Source organism: Miniopterus natalensis, chromosome 19 (genome assembly GCF_054644295.1).
Source record: "Miniopterus natalensis isolate mMinNat1 chromosome 19, mMinNat1.hap1, whole genome shotgun sequence".
In the NCBI taxonomy this organism is placed as follows: domain Eukaryota; kingdom Metazoa; phylum Chordata; class Mammalia; order Chiroptera; family Miniopteridae; genus Miniopterus; species Miniopterus natalensis.
In genome coordinates, this window is record NC_142099.1 from 35,117,741 (window position 1) to 35,132,350 (window position 14,610).

The 14,610-nt window shown below is 38.4% G+C and overlaps 1 protein-coding gene across 1 annotated transcript in view; it reads left to right on the forward strand.

Annotated features, from left to right (window-relative positions):
* The window catches only part of RNF115 (ring finger protein 115), a 78,732-nt gene that overhangs the window by 47,406 nt on the left and 16,716 nt on the right, over nucleotides 1–14,610 (forward strand). Inside the window, exon 4 of the mRNA XM_016202391.2 lies at nucleotides 13,277–13,488. Coding sequence (XP_016057877.1) covers nucleotides 13,277–13,488 — 212 coding nt within the window. The remainder of the gene's footprint in view (nucleotides 1–13,276; nucleotides 13,489–14,610) is intronic.

The following is a 14,610-nucleotide window of genomic DNA, read 5'->3' on the forward strand; positions in this document are numbered from 1 at the left end:
TTTATTCAGCCCAATTGGAGAACACAGTTGATCAGTGGCCAAATAGACATTCTAAGCCTATACAGGAAGACCCACCTGAGAATTAGAGGCTGCAGAGCTAGCACACATACTCACAACCACTTTTGCATTTGAGCAGCTTCCTAGCACATGAACCCTGTCCGTTGGAGAAATGTAAATTCAGCAGAGGTGAAGCTCTTGCCACTCACCCATCAGAAGTATCACTTCTTTGGTAGGGAGAGTAATTGGGTCAGAGGTGGAAATGAGGGATCTGATTCTTCTCTCTTCACTTTTAGGTACTGTCATTTAAGCCTGTAGTTAGCAGGGCTGGGAGTAGTTTCTGTGGCAGTTGGGGGAGGAGATCATTCAGTAATCTCTGAGGACAGTTTTACTTCTACCCTCTCCAGTACCAACTCATGTTCTTTTGTGTGTGCTCCTGGGACCTGCGAAGAGGGCTCTGAAATCATCAAGAACAATATAAAGTTAAAATAAATTGAACTAAATATAATTCTACCAATTTTGACCTACAGAAAAGTCAGTTTTAAATCATTAGAGGTAGTAAGAAGTTCAACATTTTAAACTATCCTTCCTGTTTGCTGCTCTCATTCTCAGACATAAGGAACACTCAGATTGGAAAGGAAGAACTAAAACTGTCAGTTCACAGTTGACATGATCTTTTATGTAGAAAACCTGATGGATTCCATTAAAAAGGTGTTAGAAATAATTAATTTAAGCAAGGTTGCAGAATATAAGAAAAGCATGTAGAAAATCAGTTGTCTTTTTACATATTAGCAGCAATTAGAAATTAAAAATTTTAAAAATACCATTTATAAAAGCATAAAAATATGAAATACTTAAACTTTCAGAAAAGATATATAAGACCTGAGCATGGAGAACTATGAAATATTACTTAAAGAAATTAAAGGTCACCTAAATAAATGGAGAAATATATCCTCCTTGTGGATCAGAAGACAATATTGTTAGGACGTCATTTGTGGATTCAGTATAATTCCACCCAGGATCCCAGTCAGCGTTTTGATAGAAATTGAAAAGTTGATTCTAAAATTCATATGGAAGTGCAAAGTATGTAGAATAGTTAACAAAGTTAGAAGACTAATAGTACCTGATTTCAAGACCTGTTATGAAGCTACAGTAACCATCTCTGTGGTTTTGCCATCAAGGTAGATAGATCAAAAGAACAGAATAACCTGCCAGGTGGCTCAGTTGGTTGAGTGTCAGTCCCTACACAAAAAGATTGTGGATTTGATTCCGTCAGGACACATAGCTAGGTTGCATGTTTGATTCCCGGTTGGAGGTATATGAAAGGCAGCTGATTGATGTTTCTCCCATCCCCCCCCCCCCAATGAAATGGAAAAAAATCCTCAGGTGAGGATTAAAAAAAAAAAAAGAACAGAATAGAGCCCAGAAGTAGACGTCCATACACTGTGGACAACTGATTTTGACAGGGCCAAAGGCAGTCCAGGAGAAAAAAGCATATCCTTTCAAACACTTGCTGAAGTAATCGGATATCTACAGTACAAAAATATGAGCTTTGAAATACATACTTTAAACCATATACAGCAGTTAACTCAAGATGAGTAATAGACTTACATGTTAAACTTTATATAAAATGTGAAGAAAACATAGAAAACCTTTGTGACCTTGGGTCAAACAAAAATTTCTTTAGGATATGACACCAAAATCACGATTCATAAAAGAAAAAAAATTGATAAATTGGACTTCATCAAAATCCAAAACTTGTGTTCTTCATAAGAATGAAGAGACAAGCCACAGACGAGAAGATAACTTTCAAATCATCTGATACAGGATGTGTATCCAGACTCTATAAAGAAATCAAAATGGAGTAAGAAAACAACCCATTTTTAGAAAATGGAAAAAGATTTTAATAATCTCCTTCACCAACGAAGATATACAGATGGTGAATATTACTCCTTAGGAAAATGCAAATTAAAATCTCAATGAAATACTACTGCACAACTATTAGAATGGCTAAAATGTAAGACTGACCATACTAACTCTTGCTGAGTCTCTGGAGCAACTGAAATTGAATGGAAAAATGATACAACCAATTTAGAAAACAGGCTACCTATTCTTTAAAAAAGGTAAAAATACATCAACTGTGTGATCTATCCATTCTACTCTTCTAAGTATTTACCTAAGAGAAAAGAAAGCATATATCCACACATACACATAGGTATAAAAATGTTCATAGTAACTTTATTTGTAATAGCCAAAAATTAGAAACAACACAGATGTCTATGAGCAGGTGGATGGATAGACACATTGTGATACATCCCTACTGTGGAATACTAAGCAATATAAAGAATATGGAACACTCCTTAACATAACCTATTGATATATTCAAAAATATGGATGAATTTGAAAATAAGCTGAGTAAAAGGAGGGACACAAAGAGCATATATAATATGATTCCTTTAACATGAAATTCTGGAAAATAACAATTTCTAAAAAATGCAAACCACAGAAAGATCAGTGGTTCCTTGGGTGCAGGGAGCATCAGGAGGGAGGGACCAAGGTGATTGTCTTGATGTTTTCATGAAACTTTTTCTTCTCAATGGACTCATCTTTGTAGGCCATAGTATTTTTTTGAGATAAAATTCACATATCATGTAATTTACCCTTTAAAGTGTACAATTCAGTGGTTTTACTATATTTGTAAAGTTATAAAACCATCACCACTATTGATTCTAGAAATTTTTCATCATCCCAAAAAGAAACCCTGTACCAGTTAGTCTTTCCTTTTTTCTCTCTTCAATTCTCCTAGCCTTAGGCAACCACCAATTTATTTTATGTGCTAGGGATTTATCTATTTAGGACATTTGATATAAATGGAATCATACAATATGTGACCTTTGTGACTGACTTCTTTTGCTTACCATAATGTTCTGACGGTTCATTCATATTGTAGCATGTGTCAGTACTTCATTCTTTTTTATGGCACCAAATATTCCATTGTATGGATATATTTTGTTTACCCACTCATCAGTTGATGGACATTTGGGTTATTTATGCTTTTTAGCTGTTATGAATAATGCTTCTTTGAATATTTGTACAAATTTTTGTGTGTTCAGTGTTTTCAGTTCCCTTGGGGGTCTGTAAGAGTGAACTTTCAGGGTCATATGGTAAATGTTTAAGTTTGAGGAACAGGTCATACTATTGAAGAATTACTTATGTGGTCATGGTTAGCTTATAGCAAATTCTGCTAAATGGAAGATATTGTCCATTCTGTTTTTTATATTGAAATGTGTAAATATTTCAGTCCACATATTTTCAGAGGCATTGTCTTATTCCTCCACTCAGAGTAACATTTTTAGTTTTTCAAGACAAAACTTGTCAAATGAAGTGTCTCTGTGATTCTTTTGAATGTTTTACTGAAACATCATAATAGTTTTCTTTATTTGTTTTTACTTACATAAGCCATGTCCTGAATACCTACTTTTGTTGTATGAACTTTTTTTCTCTCTTATGCTTGTCTGAGCCTGCTCAGAGGCAAATGACCTCAAGCTGTTCTTAACCTCCATGTTGATTTGGTATAAATTTGTGTGCTGTTTTTTGTTTTTTTAAAATCCTGGGTTCTATGGTCAGGGTGCATTGTCATTTTGGGGCAAATACACTGACTGTTAATATTCATTTGCACTAATTTGCAGTTTACAAACAAGTAACAGAATGCCTCATGCTGATGTTGAAGCTGCTTCTCAGTTTCCATTCCTTCACATTCTTACATGTTAAATGTGATAACAATTTATGTAATTATCAATGCAGATTATTGATATGAGCTTGGTGATTGATTTTTCTTCTAGTAAAATTTTTCAAATATTTAGCTTTTACAGATTAATTATAATGAAAATAAAGAATACTTTGAGAGTTTTTTTTTCTGTGAGCAGATGTTGTGGAACTTTATCTAGTAAGGGAATAATAGATTTCTTCCTATAGCTTACATAAGCAAAATAGATGATGGAAAACATGGAGGGGGCTGCTTATACTTTCTTATTTAAACTACATTGTAGACCTATTTTCAGACTAGAAACTAGTGATTTCTAACAGATGGAGGCTGTTGCTAGAAAGTAAAGGGAATAAATGTGATACGATAACAAGTATCGAAGACTTACTGCTTTTAGTGTGCATGTGACTTTTTGTTCCTCAGATTGGATGCTAGAATTAAAAAAAAATTAACAATGTTGTCAAGAGTATGGGAGAATGTAGGCTCTTGCCCAGTGTTACGAGTATAAATTGGTGTTGCCCTTTGGAGAGGGTAGTTTGCTTTGTCCAGTGAAATTTAAAATGCTTATAACCAGAGGATTAAAGATGGCGGCAGACTGAGTGGAAGATGCACTGACAGTCTCCCAGGACCAAACTGGAATTACAACTAAAATAGAGAAAAACTATCCTGAATAATCAACTGCAACTGAAGACAAGCTGGAGAGCACCCTCATAACCAAGGGGGAAAAGTAGAGACCCCATAGGAAGTGTAGAGGTTGAGAGGGCTGTCTGGGCTCCCACAGGCAGCAGCTGAAGGTCTGGAGGGAAAGCTCAGCTGTGGGGGGTTCCCACTGAGGCCACTCACCTTGGGCTCCAGTACAGGGCGGGCAGAGTGGATTGGAGCTGTGTTGGGAGAGTTTGGGGTTATGGGCTCTGGGGGTGGAGTTCAGAGGGCACCCCTATGGATTCTTGTGCGGGTTATTCCCCAGTACTGCAGAGGACATCTTTCACAGGTGGACATTTACCTTCCAAGCAGCTTTTGCCTGAGGGGGAAACTATTGTCCCACCCTGCTGCAAAACCTCTTGCCCTACCCAGAGGAGTTTCTACAGCCTGAGGCTTATTAAGAGAGTGATAACAATCAGCTGTCCCACTCTGTGGAGTTTCTACAGTCTGAGGCTCATTAAGACAATCAGATAAATCAGCCTGCAGGCAGAGGCAGACCTCACAGAGCTTTGAGCCTTTGCCTGATCTGCTTCTGGACCTGGGCCTTGGAAAAGCAGACTTTGGTGTGCGTGTTGGTCCTGTCCAACCATACCCAGCCCCAGCAGAGGAGACCTCAAGCCGAGGGTGGTTGATAGCTGCAAACAGGGTACTCAGGGCCAGTCACAAACAGCATCTGACATTGGCCTGCACCAGAGACCTTCCAAAAAGACTGAGAGTCCTATTAGGCCTATCTAATATGTAGAAACAAACCCAAATAGGCAATCAAAATGGGGAGACAAAAAAGCAAACCCCAAATGAAAGAAAAAGAGAAGTCTCCAGAAAAACCTAAATGAAGTGGAGATAAGCAATCTATCAGATATAGAGTTCAGAAAACTGATTGTAAGGATGCTCAACAGCGTGAAAATAATATGGGAGCTATGAAAAATGACCAGTTAGAAATTAAGAATGATATAGCAGAAATAAAGAATACATTGGAAGGAATAAGAGGAAGCTGAGGATTGGATCAACAATTAGAAGATAGGGTAGAAAAAAATCACTCAGAGAGAGAGAGATCCAATAAGAAAAAACAGTTAAAAAACTGGAGGACAGTCTCAGGGAGCTGTGGGAAAACATGAATATTTGTATTATAAGAGTGCCAGAGGAGGTCGAAAGTAAGCAAGGGTTAAAGAACCGTTTGACGAAATAATGGCAGAAAACTCCCCTAACTTGGTGAAGGAAAAAGTCACACAAGTTCAGGGGGCACAGACAGTCCCAAGCAAGAAAATCCAAAGAGACCCACACCCAGACACATCATAAGTAAAATGCTAAAAATTCAAGACAAAGAGAAAATCTTAAAGGCAGCTAGAGAAAAGCAATCTCTTAACTACAAAGGAGCTCCCATAAGGCTGTCAGCTGACTTCTCATCAGAATCTCTACAGGCCTGAAGGGAATGGCATGAAATATTCAAGGTAAATGCAAAACAAGGATCCGAAACCAAGACTAGTCTATCCAGCAAGGCTATCATTCAAAATAGATGGTGAAATAAAGAGCTTCCCAGGCAAAAAAGAAAGGCTAAAAGAGTTTATCACCACCAAACCAGCATTGCAGGAAATGTTAAAGGGACTGCTGTAATTAGAAGTAGAAATAGAAGCATTGCAACAAATTTTAAAGGGACTGCTGTTATAATAAGAAGAAATACAGAGAGAAACATAGGCATAAAGAATTAAAATGGCCCCTGGCGGTGGTTGAGTATCAAGCTAGGATCCAGGAGATTGTGGTTTGATTCACCGTCTGGGCACATGCCCAGGTTGCAGGCTTGATCCCCAGTTGGGCATGCAGGAGGCAGCCCATCAATGATGACTTTCTCATCATTGATGTTTCTCTTTCTCTCTTCCCCCCTCTCCCTTCCTCTCTCTGAAATCAGTAATGATATATTTAAAAAAAATTAAAATGACAATAAATAAGACCTATCAATAATAACCTTAAAGACTTTGAGAGATCAACAGCAAAACAGTCATAGTTGTGGACTTTAACACCCCACTGACTTCACTGGGTAGATCCTCCAGACAAAAAGTCAACACAGAATCAGTGACTTTTAAATGGCACCCTAGATCAGATGGACTTAATTGATATTTACAGGACATTTCGCCCCAAAGCTGCAGAATATACATTCCTCTCAAGTGCACATGGGTCATCCTCAAAGATAGACCACATGTTAGGACACAAAACCAGTCTGTACAAGTTGAAGAAGATTGAAATCATATCAAGCATCTCAGATCACAGTGGCATGAAATTAGAAATCAACTACAGTAAAAACACTCAAAAACATTCAAACACATGGGGGATAAATAGCATGTTATTAAACAGTGAATGAGTTACCAATGAGATCAAGAAAGAAATAAAAAACTTTTTGAAAACAAATGAAAATGAACACACAACAACCCAAAATCTATGGGACACAGCGAAAGCAGTTCTAAAAGGGAAGTTCATAGCACTACAGGCCTACCTCAGAAAGCAAGAAAAATTTTTAGTAAACTAACCCTGCAACTTAAAGAATTAGAAAGCTCCACCGTGAAGCTGTCTGGACCAGGGCTTTTGTTTGCTGGGAGTTTTTTGATTACCGCCTCGATTTCATCAGTTGCTATTAGCCTATTCAGGTTTTCTAATTCTTCCTGATTCAGTTTTACGTGATCTCACTCATATGTAGAATGTAATAAACAAAATAGACTGAGGAACAAAAAAAATCCAGAGACATGGAAGCATGGACCAGACTGTCAAATTTCAGTGGGAAGGCAGGGGCAGGGGAGTGGGTGGGGAGAAATTAATCAAAGAACTTATATGCATATATGCATAACCCATGGGCACAGTCAATAGTGTAGTGATGGCCTGTGGGAGGGGGCAGATGTGGGGTGGAGGGGATCAATGGGGGGAAGGGGGAAAAAAGGGTATATCTGTAACTTTCAACAATAAAGATAAATTTAAAAAATGCTTATGACCAGCATTTCTATTTTTTGCTACAGGATATTCATATGAAAGAGAAGGAATACTTCCAATGCATTTTATGGGGCTAGTATAACCTGATACCAAAACCAGACAAGGATAGTACACAAAAGGAAAATTATAAGCCAATTCATTCTTGAATGTAAATAGAGAAATTCACCCAAAACACCAGAAATGGAATTTACCCATATATCATAAGCAAAATTGTGTTTGTCCTAAGAATTTAAGGTTGGGTTAACATTGCAGGATAGAAGGCAGTGGGATGACATATTTAAAGTGCTGAGAAAAAAAAGATGCCAACCAAGAATACTATGCCTGTCAAAACTAGCCTTCCAGAACAAAGGAAAAATTAAAACATTCCTAGATAAACAATAGCTGAGGGAGTTAATTACTAACACAGTTTCCATCAATGGAATGCTGAAAGGAGTGTTTCAGGCTCACTGCAGACTAATTGAATTTACTTTGTGGAGTAGGCCCAAAGAATATGTATTTTAAACCCCCTTATGGATTCTCATAAACTGGAAAGGAAAGAACAAACAAAAACAAAAACCTCACAATGAGAGAACGTTATTCCATTCAGCAGATTGGTAAAAACTTAAAAAAAAGTCCTATGATATCAGTTGCTCCAGGATTTGATAAGTCTTCTTGGTGGATGTGTAAATTGGTACACCCACTTTGGAAAATAATTTTGGCATTACCTGGTAAAGTTGAAGATGTATGGACCATATAAAGTCCAAACCATTAGCAGAAACTCTCTTCTATCTCTGCAACAGAAAACATATATAAGAGTGTTTACACTGGCTCTTTCTAATAGTAAAAAACCAGAAACAGCCCAGCTGGGCGTGGCTCAGTGGTTGAGCATCAACCTAGGATCCAGGAGGTCGTGGTTCGATTCCCAGTCAGGGCACATGCCCAGGTTTCGGGCTCAATCCCCAGTGGGGGGGAGGGCTTGTAGGAGGCAGCCCATCAATGACTCTCATCATCGATGTTTCTCTCTCTTTCTCCCTCTCCCTTCCTCCTCTTTCTGAAATCAATAAAAACATTTTTAAAAAACCAAACCAAACAAACCCAGAAACAGTCCATATGTTTATTGAGAAAATATTTAAAAGTGTGTGTGAAAATGAATGCATCAACATGTAGAGCCAAAAATTCAAGTACTTCAATAAGACACTTTCATAATTTATAAGGCACATTTATTTAGGGATGTGGGCATTTGTAGTAAAACTATAAAGAAAAGCAGGGGAATGATAAACAGTTGAGTGCAGTGGTTAACTGTGGAGGTTGGGGGAAAGAGGGACACAGTTTTAATGGCTCTGATGGTATAAGCTAAGAGATTGTTAATGGATATATGTTTTCTTTTTAATAATATTTTTTTATTCAGTGACAATATTATGTTAGTTCCAGGTGTACAACCCTGTGATTAAGACATTTATGTATCTTACAAAGTGGTCACCCCGATAAATCTAGTACTCTCTGACACCATACATAGTTATTACAATATTACTGTCTAAATTCCCTATGCTGTACTTTACATCCCCATGACTAAACTGTAACTACCAAGTTGTACTTCTCAATCCCTTCACCTTTTCACCCATCCCCCCAACCCGCTTCCCATCTCGCAACTGTCAAAATGTTCTCTGTATCTCTGGGTCTGTTTCTGTTCTCGTTCATTTATTGTTTTTTAGATTTCACATGTAAGTGAAATCATCTGGCATTTGTCCTTCTCTGTCTGACTTATTTCACTCAGCACAGTACCCTCTAGGTCCATCCATGTTGTTAGAAATGGCACAGTTTCATTCCTTTTTATGGCTGAACCATATTCCATGGTATATATGCACCAGTTCTTTATCCACTCATCTATTGATGGGCTCTTAGGTTGCTTCTGTGTCTTGGTTATTGTAAATAGTGCTGCAATGAACACATGGATGTATACGTCTTTTCAATTTAGTGTTTTGGGTTTCTTTGGATAAATACCCATAGTGGAGTTGCTGAGTTCTTCTCTAGCTCTTGTTATAGCCTTTGTTTTGAAGTTTGTATTGTCTGGTATAAGTATTGCTACCCCAGCTTTTTAATTTTTTGTTTCCATTTTCATGAAATACCTTTTTCCATCCCTTTACTTTCAATCTTTGTATATCCTTTCTGTCTGCAGTGAGTCTGTTGTAGACAGCACATGTAAGGGTTTTGTTTTGTTATATAGCCACTGTATGTCTTTTGATTGAAGCACTTAATCTATTTGCATTTAAAGTAATTGCTGACAGATATGTATGTATTGCCATTTTATTATTCATATTTTTTATCTTTTTTCTTCTTCTTCAAGAAGAAAACATTTCTTGTAATACTGTTTTGATGATAATGAACTCCTTTAGCTAGCTTTTTCTTGTCCGGTTAACCTTTGGCATTTTAATTATGATGTGTCTTGGTGTGGGCCTCTGGGTTCATCTTATTTGGAATTCTCTGCACGTTCTGGACTTCTATGTCTGTTTCCTTCACCAGGTTAGGGAAGGTTTCTGTCATTGTTTTTTCATGTAGGTTTTCAAGTCCTTGCTCTTTCTTATCTCCTTCTGGCATCCCCATGATGTGAATGTTGGTACTCTTGAAGTTGTTCCAGAGGCTCCTTACTCTCTGCTTCACCTGTTCTACTGTTGACTCCTTGTAATGTATTCTTCATTTCAGTTAATGTATATTCTTCATTTCTAACGGGTTCTTTTTTTTTGTTTGTTTTCTATCTCCATTTTTATGTTTCCTATCTCTTTGCTGAAGTTTTCACTAAGTTTCTCTAATTTTTCCCATTGAGCATCCTTATAACCAGTATTTTGAACTCTACATCTGGTAGATTGTTTCTATTTTGTTTAGTTCTTTTTCTGGAGTATTGTTTTGTTCTTTCATTTGGAACATGCTGCTTTATTTCCTCATTTTGGCTGCCTCCCTGTGTTTGTTTTTATGTGTTAGGTAGAGCTGCTATGTCTCCTGGTCTTGGTAGAGTGGCCTTATATAGTCAGTGTCCTGTAGGGCCTAGGTGTGCAGCCTCCTCAGTCGCCTGAGCTGTGCACTACAGGTGTACCCCGTGTGGGCTGTGTGCACTCTCCTGTTGTAGTTGAGCCTTGATTGCTGTTGGCATATCAGTGGAAGGGATTGAGCCCCAGGCTGATTGGTTGTTAAGTCTGACTGAGACCACAGTGGAGGATTTGCTGTTAGGGGTCAACCCCATGGAGCACAACTTCAGCAGAGCTCAGCTGAGTTCATCCCTTGAGCATGTTGGTCATGGAGGTGGTTGGGTGGTGCTTCGGCTTTGTGTGAAGCTGGGTACACTAGCTCTCTGGCCTCCCTGGAAGTGTAGGCTGAAATCAGCCACTGCCGGTGCCACCAGGCATGAGCAACAAAGTCATTTTCAGATGACTGCTAATTTTGGTGGCCTTGAAGGTGCCCAGGAGAGGCCAACCTGCAAACTAAGGCTGGTTGCCGCTGGTGCTGTGCCTGGGACCGCTTAGCAAGATATATAGGGCATGCTGAGGCCAGATGCTCCTTGAGTTTTCTCAGCTACAGTCTCCGCTGATATTTTTACTCTCAGAAGTTATGGAGACTTATCTTCCTGGCACTGAAACCCTGGGCTGGGGGCATGGTGTGGGGCTGGGACTCCTTGCCCCTCCTGATTTTTAACCACCACATATGGGTGTGGCATCAGCCCATTCAGTGGCATCGGCCCATTCAGCGTCTCTGCCCTTCTGACCAGTCTTGTTGATACGGCTTCTTTGTAACCTTAGTTATAGAACTTTTGTTCAGCTACATTTTAGGTGGTTCTGAGAGATGATTGTTCTGTAGTTTAGTTGTAATTTTGATGTGGTTGTGGGAGGAAGCAAGTCCTACATTTACTGATACACCACCTTATGTTTTTTCTTAATACCTGATTTATTATTTTACGTATATCAAATAATAAAAATGTTAATGAGCATGTAAAATACGTAACACCTGTGCTATGCTACTGCTGGAAAGAATATGACTGTGTGTGTTCTGAGCAATGCAAACCTTTTTCCCCTCCATAGCATTGATTACTATTTAACATACACAGTTTTCTTTTCTTTTTTTTGGAGGTTGGGAGCATGTATGTCTCTTTCCACTTGAAATGAAATCCATTAGGGTAGAGATCTTCTTTTGTTTTTTTAAATCCTCACCGAGGATATTTTTTTACATTGCTTTTTTAGAGAGAATGGAAGGGTGTGAGAGAGAAACATCGATGTGAGAGAGACACATCAATTGGTTGCCTCCCGCATGAGCCCCAGCCAGGGCCAGGGAGCAGGCCTGCAACTGAGGTACATGCCCTTGGCTGGAATTGAACCTGGGACCCTTAAGTCCTTGAGCCAATGCTCTAACCACTGAGCCAAACTGGCTAGGGCAGTTTTTTTAACATTATGTTCACTGCTGTATCCTAATAGTTCCCAGAAAGTGATTGGGACATAGTACATGCTCAACAAGTATTTTTTAAGTGAATGAATGTGTGTGTGTGTGTGTGTGTGTTACAAAACCTAATGTGTGTATATGGACAGACACATATTTAAAGATCTGAAATTCTACACACCAAATTAAACTGTCAGGTGAGTAGAATTATGAGTAGGGGTTGGTCACATCTGAGAGAATAGAAATATATTGCATTTTGTGTAATATATTGTGTATTTTTTAATTAAAAGGGAGGAAACATCTTGAAAATTAAGCAGATTGTAAACTGGAAAAAACCAGAAAAAAATAACATTATTGATGAACTTAAACTCCTTAATTTTAAGAATTGATTTGACAAGTTATTGGATTGAGACTAGAGCGGGGTATGTAGTCACCTCAGCATAATGTGTAACTAGGCTGTTAATCCTTCCTCTGAGTGTTTTTATAGGAGGCTGTTGCTAATATGGATCTCCAGAAGAAAGGATCATTCTGGAGTTGGGGGTGGGGAGGCTGTGAACACTTTAAGACCTAAGAGCAGTTTCGTGTCCCTGTTATTATTTATACATTAATTTTTTTTGTTTCATTTAAAACGTTAAAACAAAAAGACCTGAATACGACTAGGGTTATATACTTGTTTGGGCAGAGTAAAATAAGTAGTAGTCTATGGAACTCTTGAAATATCTGGTATACAGATAAATAAAACTAAAATTATTTCAGAAGTGATTTGTTGTTTTCACTCACTCTTTAGTGATTCTTTGGCCAAACTCAACCCATTCCTGCATTCCACCCCCCCAACACTCTTTTAGTGGTAAAAGTATTTACAACAGAATGGTCTTATCAGACATTCCTGCACTGCTTTGACACAGCTTTGACACTGCCCCTTTCTGATGCAGCCTCTAGATCAAGAGAAGTATTTTATAGATATCTGTCTCCACTTTGTGGTAATTGTGCTTTTTTACAAGTGTGTAAATACAGCTGTTTTATTCAAATCTTAGATTATCCTGTAGTGAAAATGTGGATGTCATTAAAACACAGAATTATAATGTTGATCTAAATGATCAACTGTGCTTAGGACAGAAGTTCATGATCACCTTTGGCTCATGTTTTTATTTCAGAAGTGGGGGAAACTGATCAGAGGCATGTGGATATGAGCTCAGTGCTAAGAAAGGGGTTTGGCTTGTTTCTATATGAAGGAAATTAAATTTCACATTATGTAAGGTTTTTTTCCCCCCGTTCATGCACTTGAAAGACTTTTCTTCATACTATTGGGAAAACATATACTTTAGTTTGTGCTGCTGAATTTTGAAGTGTTAAAGTTATTCCTCTCTTTTTTTCAATATTTTTTTCCTCGTTTCCTCTTTTTCCTGTTCTTAAAACTGTAATGTGGTTTCTGTTTTTTACTAGTTCTGGCGCAATTTGGACCACACGATGATTATACAAGATTTTAGACCATTTCTAAGTAGCAATCCACTGGACCAAGATAATAGAGCCAATGAGAGAGGTCACCAAACTCACACTGACTTCTGGGGACCAAGTCGACCTCCGCGGTTGCCAATGACTCGGAGATACAGATCGCAAGGAAGTACTCGTCCTGATAGATCCCCAGCTATTGAAGGGTGAGTGCACAGTAATTGTTTTAAGTTCTCTTTAAGGGTAGTTGCAATGAAAGACATATTGGCTTAATCTAATCTTTATAAGGTTCTCATCCTTATTACTTTGTTGACAAGATGGAGGTATATAGACAGAGTGAAGACGAAGCTAAATTGAATGTCTACTCAACTCATACCAGTTAACACATGATGATAAACTAAAGGATAATAAAACTAACGATACCAGTTTTTATTAATGTCTCAGATTAGTATAGGTTTATTAAAATTTCAGAAGCTAATGAAAGGGATACCGAATATATTGGGTGACATTAGGATTCAGAAAGACCTCAGCACATTGGAACAATGAACTTAATATAAAATTTAATAGGAATAAACAGAGTCTTGTGACTGCCAAAAGCAGTCCTGCAACAAATGTCTATTGATTCTTTTATGCTATGGCATTTGTAGTAGATACGGGGATATGATGGTGGGCAAAACACCAGCTGAGTGGTGGCTCCTCATCTCATGGATCCCAGTTAGTAAATTAAAGGATAAGAAACAATTTTAAAAAATATTTGCCATATGCATAGGATTGTGCTTCATGTTTTAGCTGCTTATCTCAGTCCACTTGAATTAGTAGCTGCTATTGTTGCTCTCATTTTATGTAAGAATAAGACTCAGAGAAATGAAAACCGGATTAGTGGTAGATCCAGGGCTTGGAACCAGGAATATATGAATTTAGAACTGCAGTATCTGAACAACAGCCACTAGCCACATGTTATATCAGCTTACATTAAAAGTTAACAAAACTGCCCAGCCGGGCGTGGCTCAGCGGTTGAGCGTCGACCTAGGATCCAGGCGGTCAGGGTTCGATTCCCGGTCAGGGCACATGCCCGGGTTGCGGGCTCGATCCCCAGTCAGGGGCGTGCAAGAGGCAGCCGATCAATGACTCTCTCATCATTGATGTTTCTCTCTCTCTCTCCCTCTCCTTTCCTCTCTCTGAAATCAATAAAGATATATTAAAAAAAAAAAGTTAACAAAACTTTGCCCTAGCCAGTTTGGCTCAGTAATGAGAGTGTTGGCCTGCAGGCTGAAGGGTCCCAGGGTTTGATTCCGGCCAAGGGCACGTACCTTGTTGCAGGCTGGATT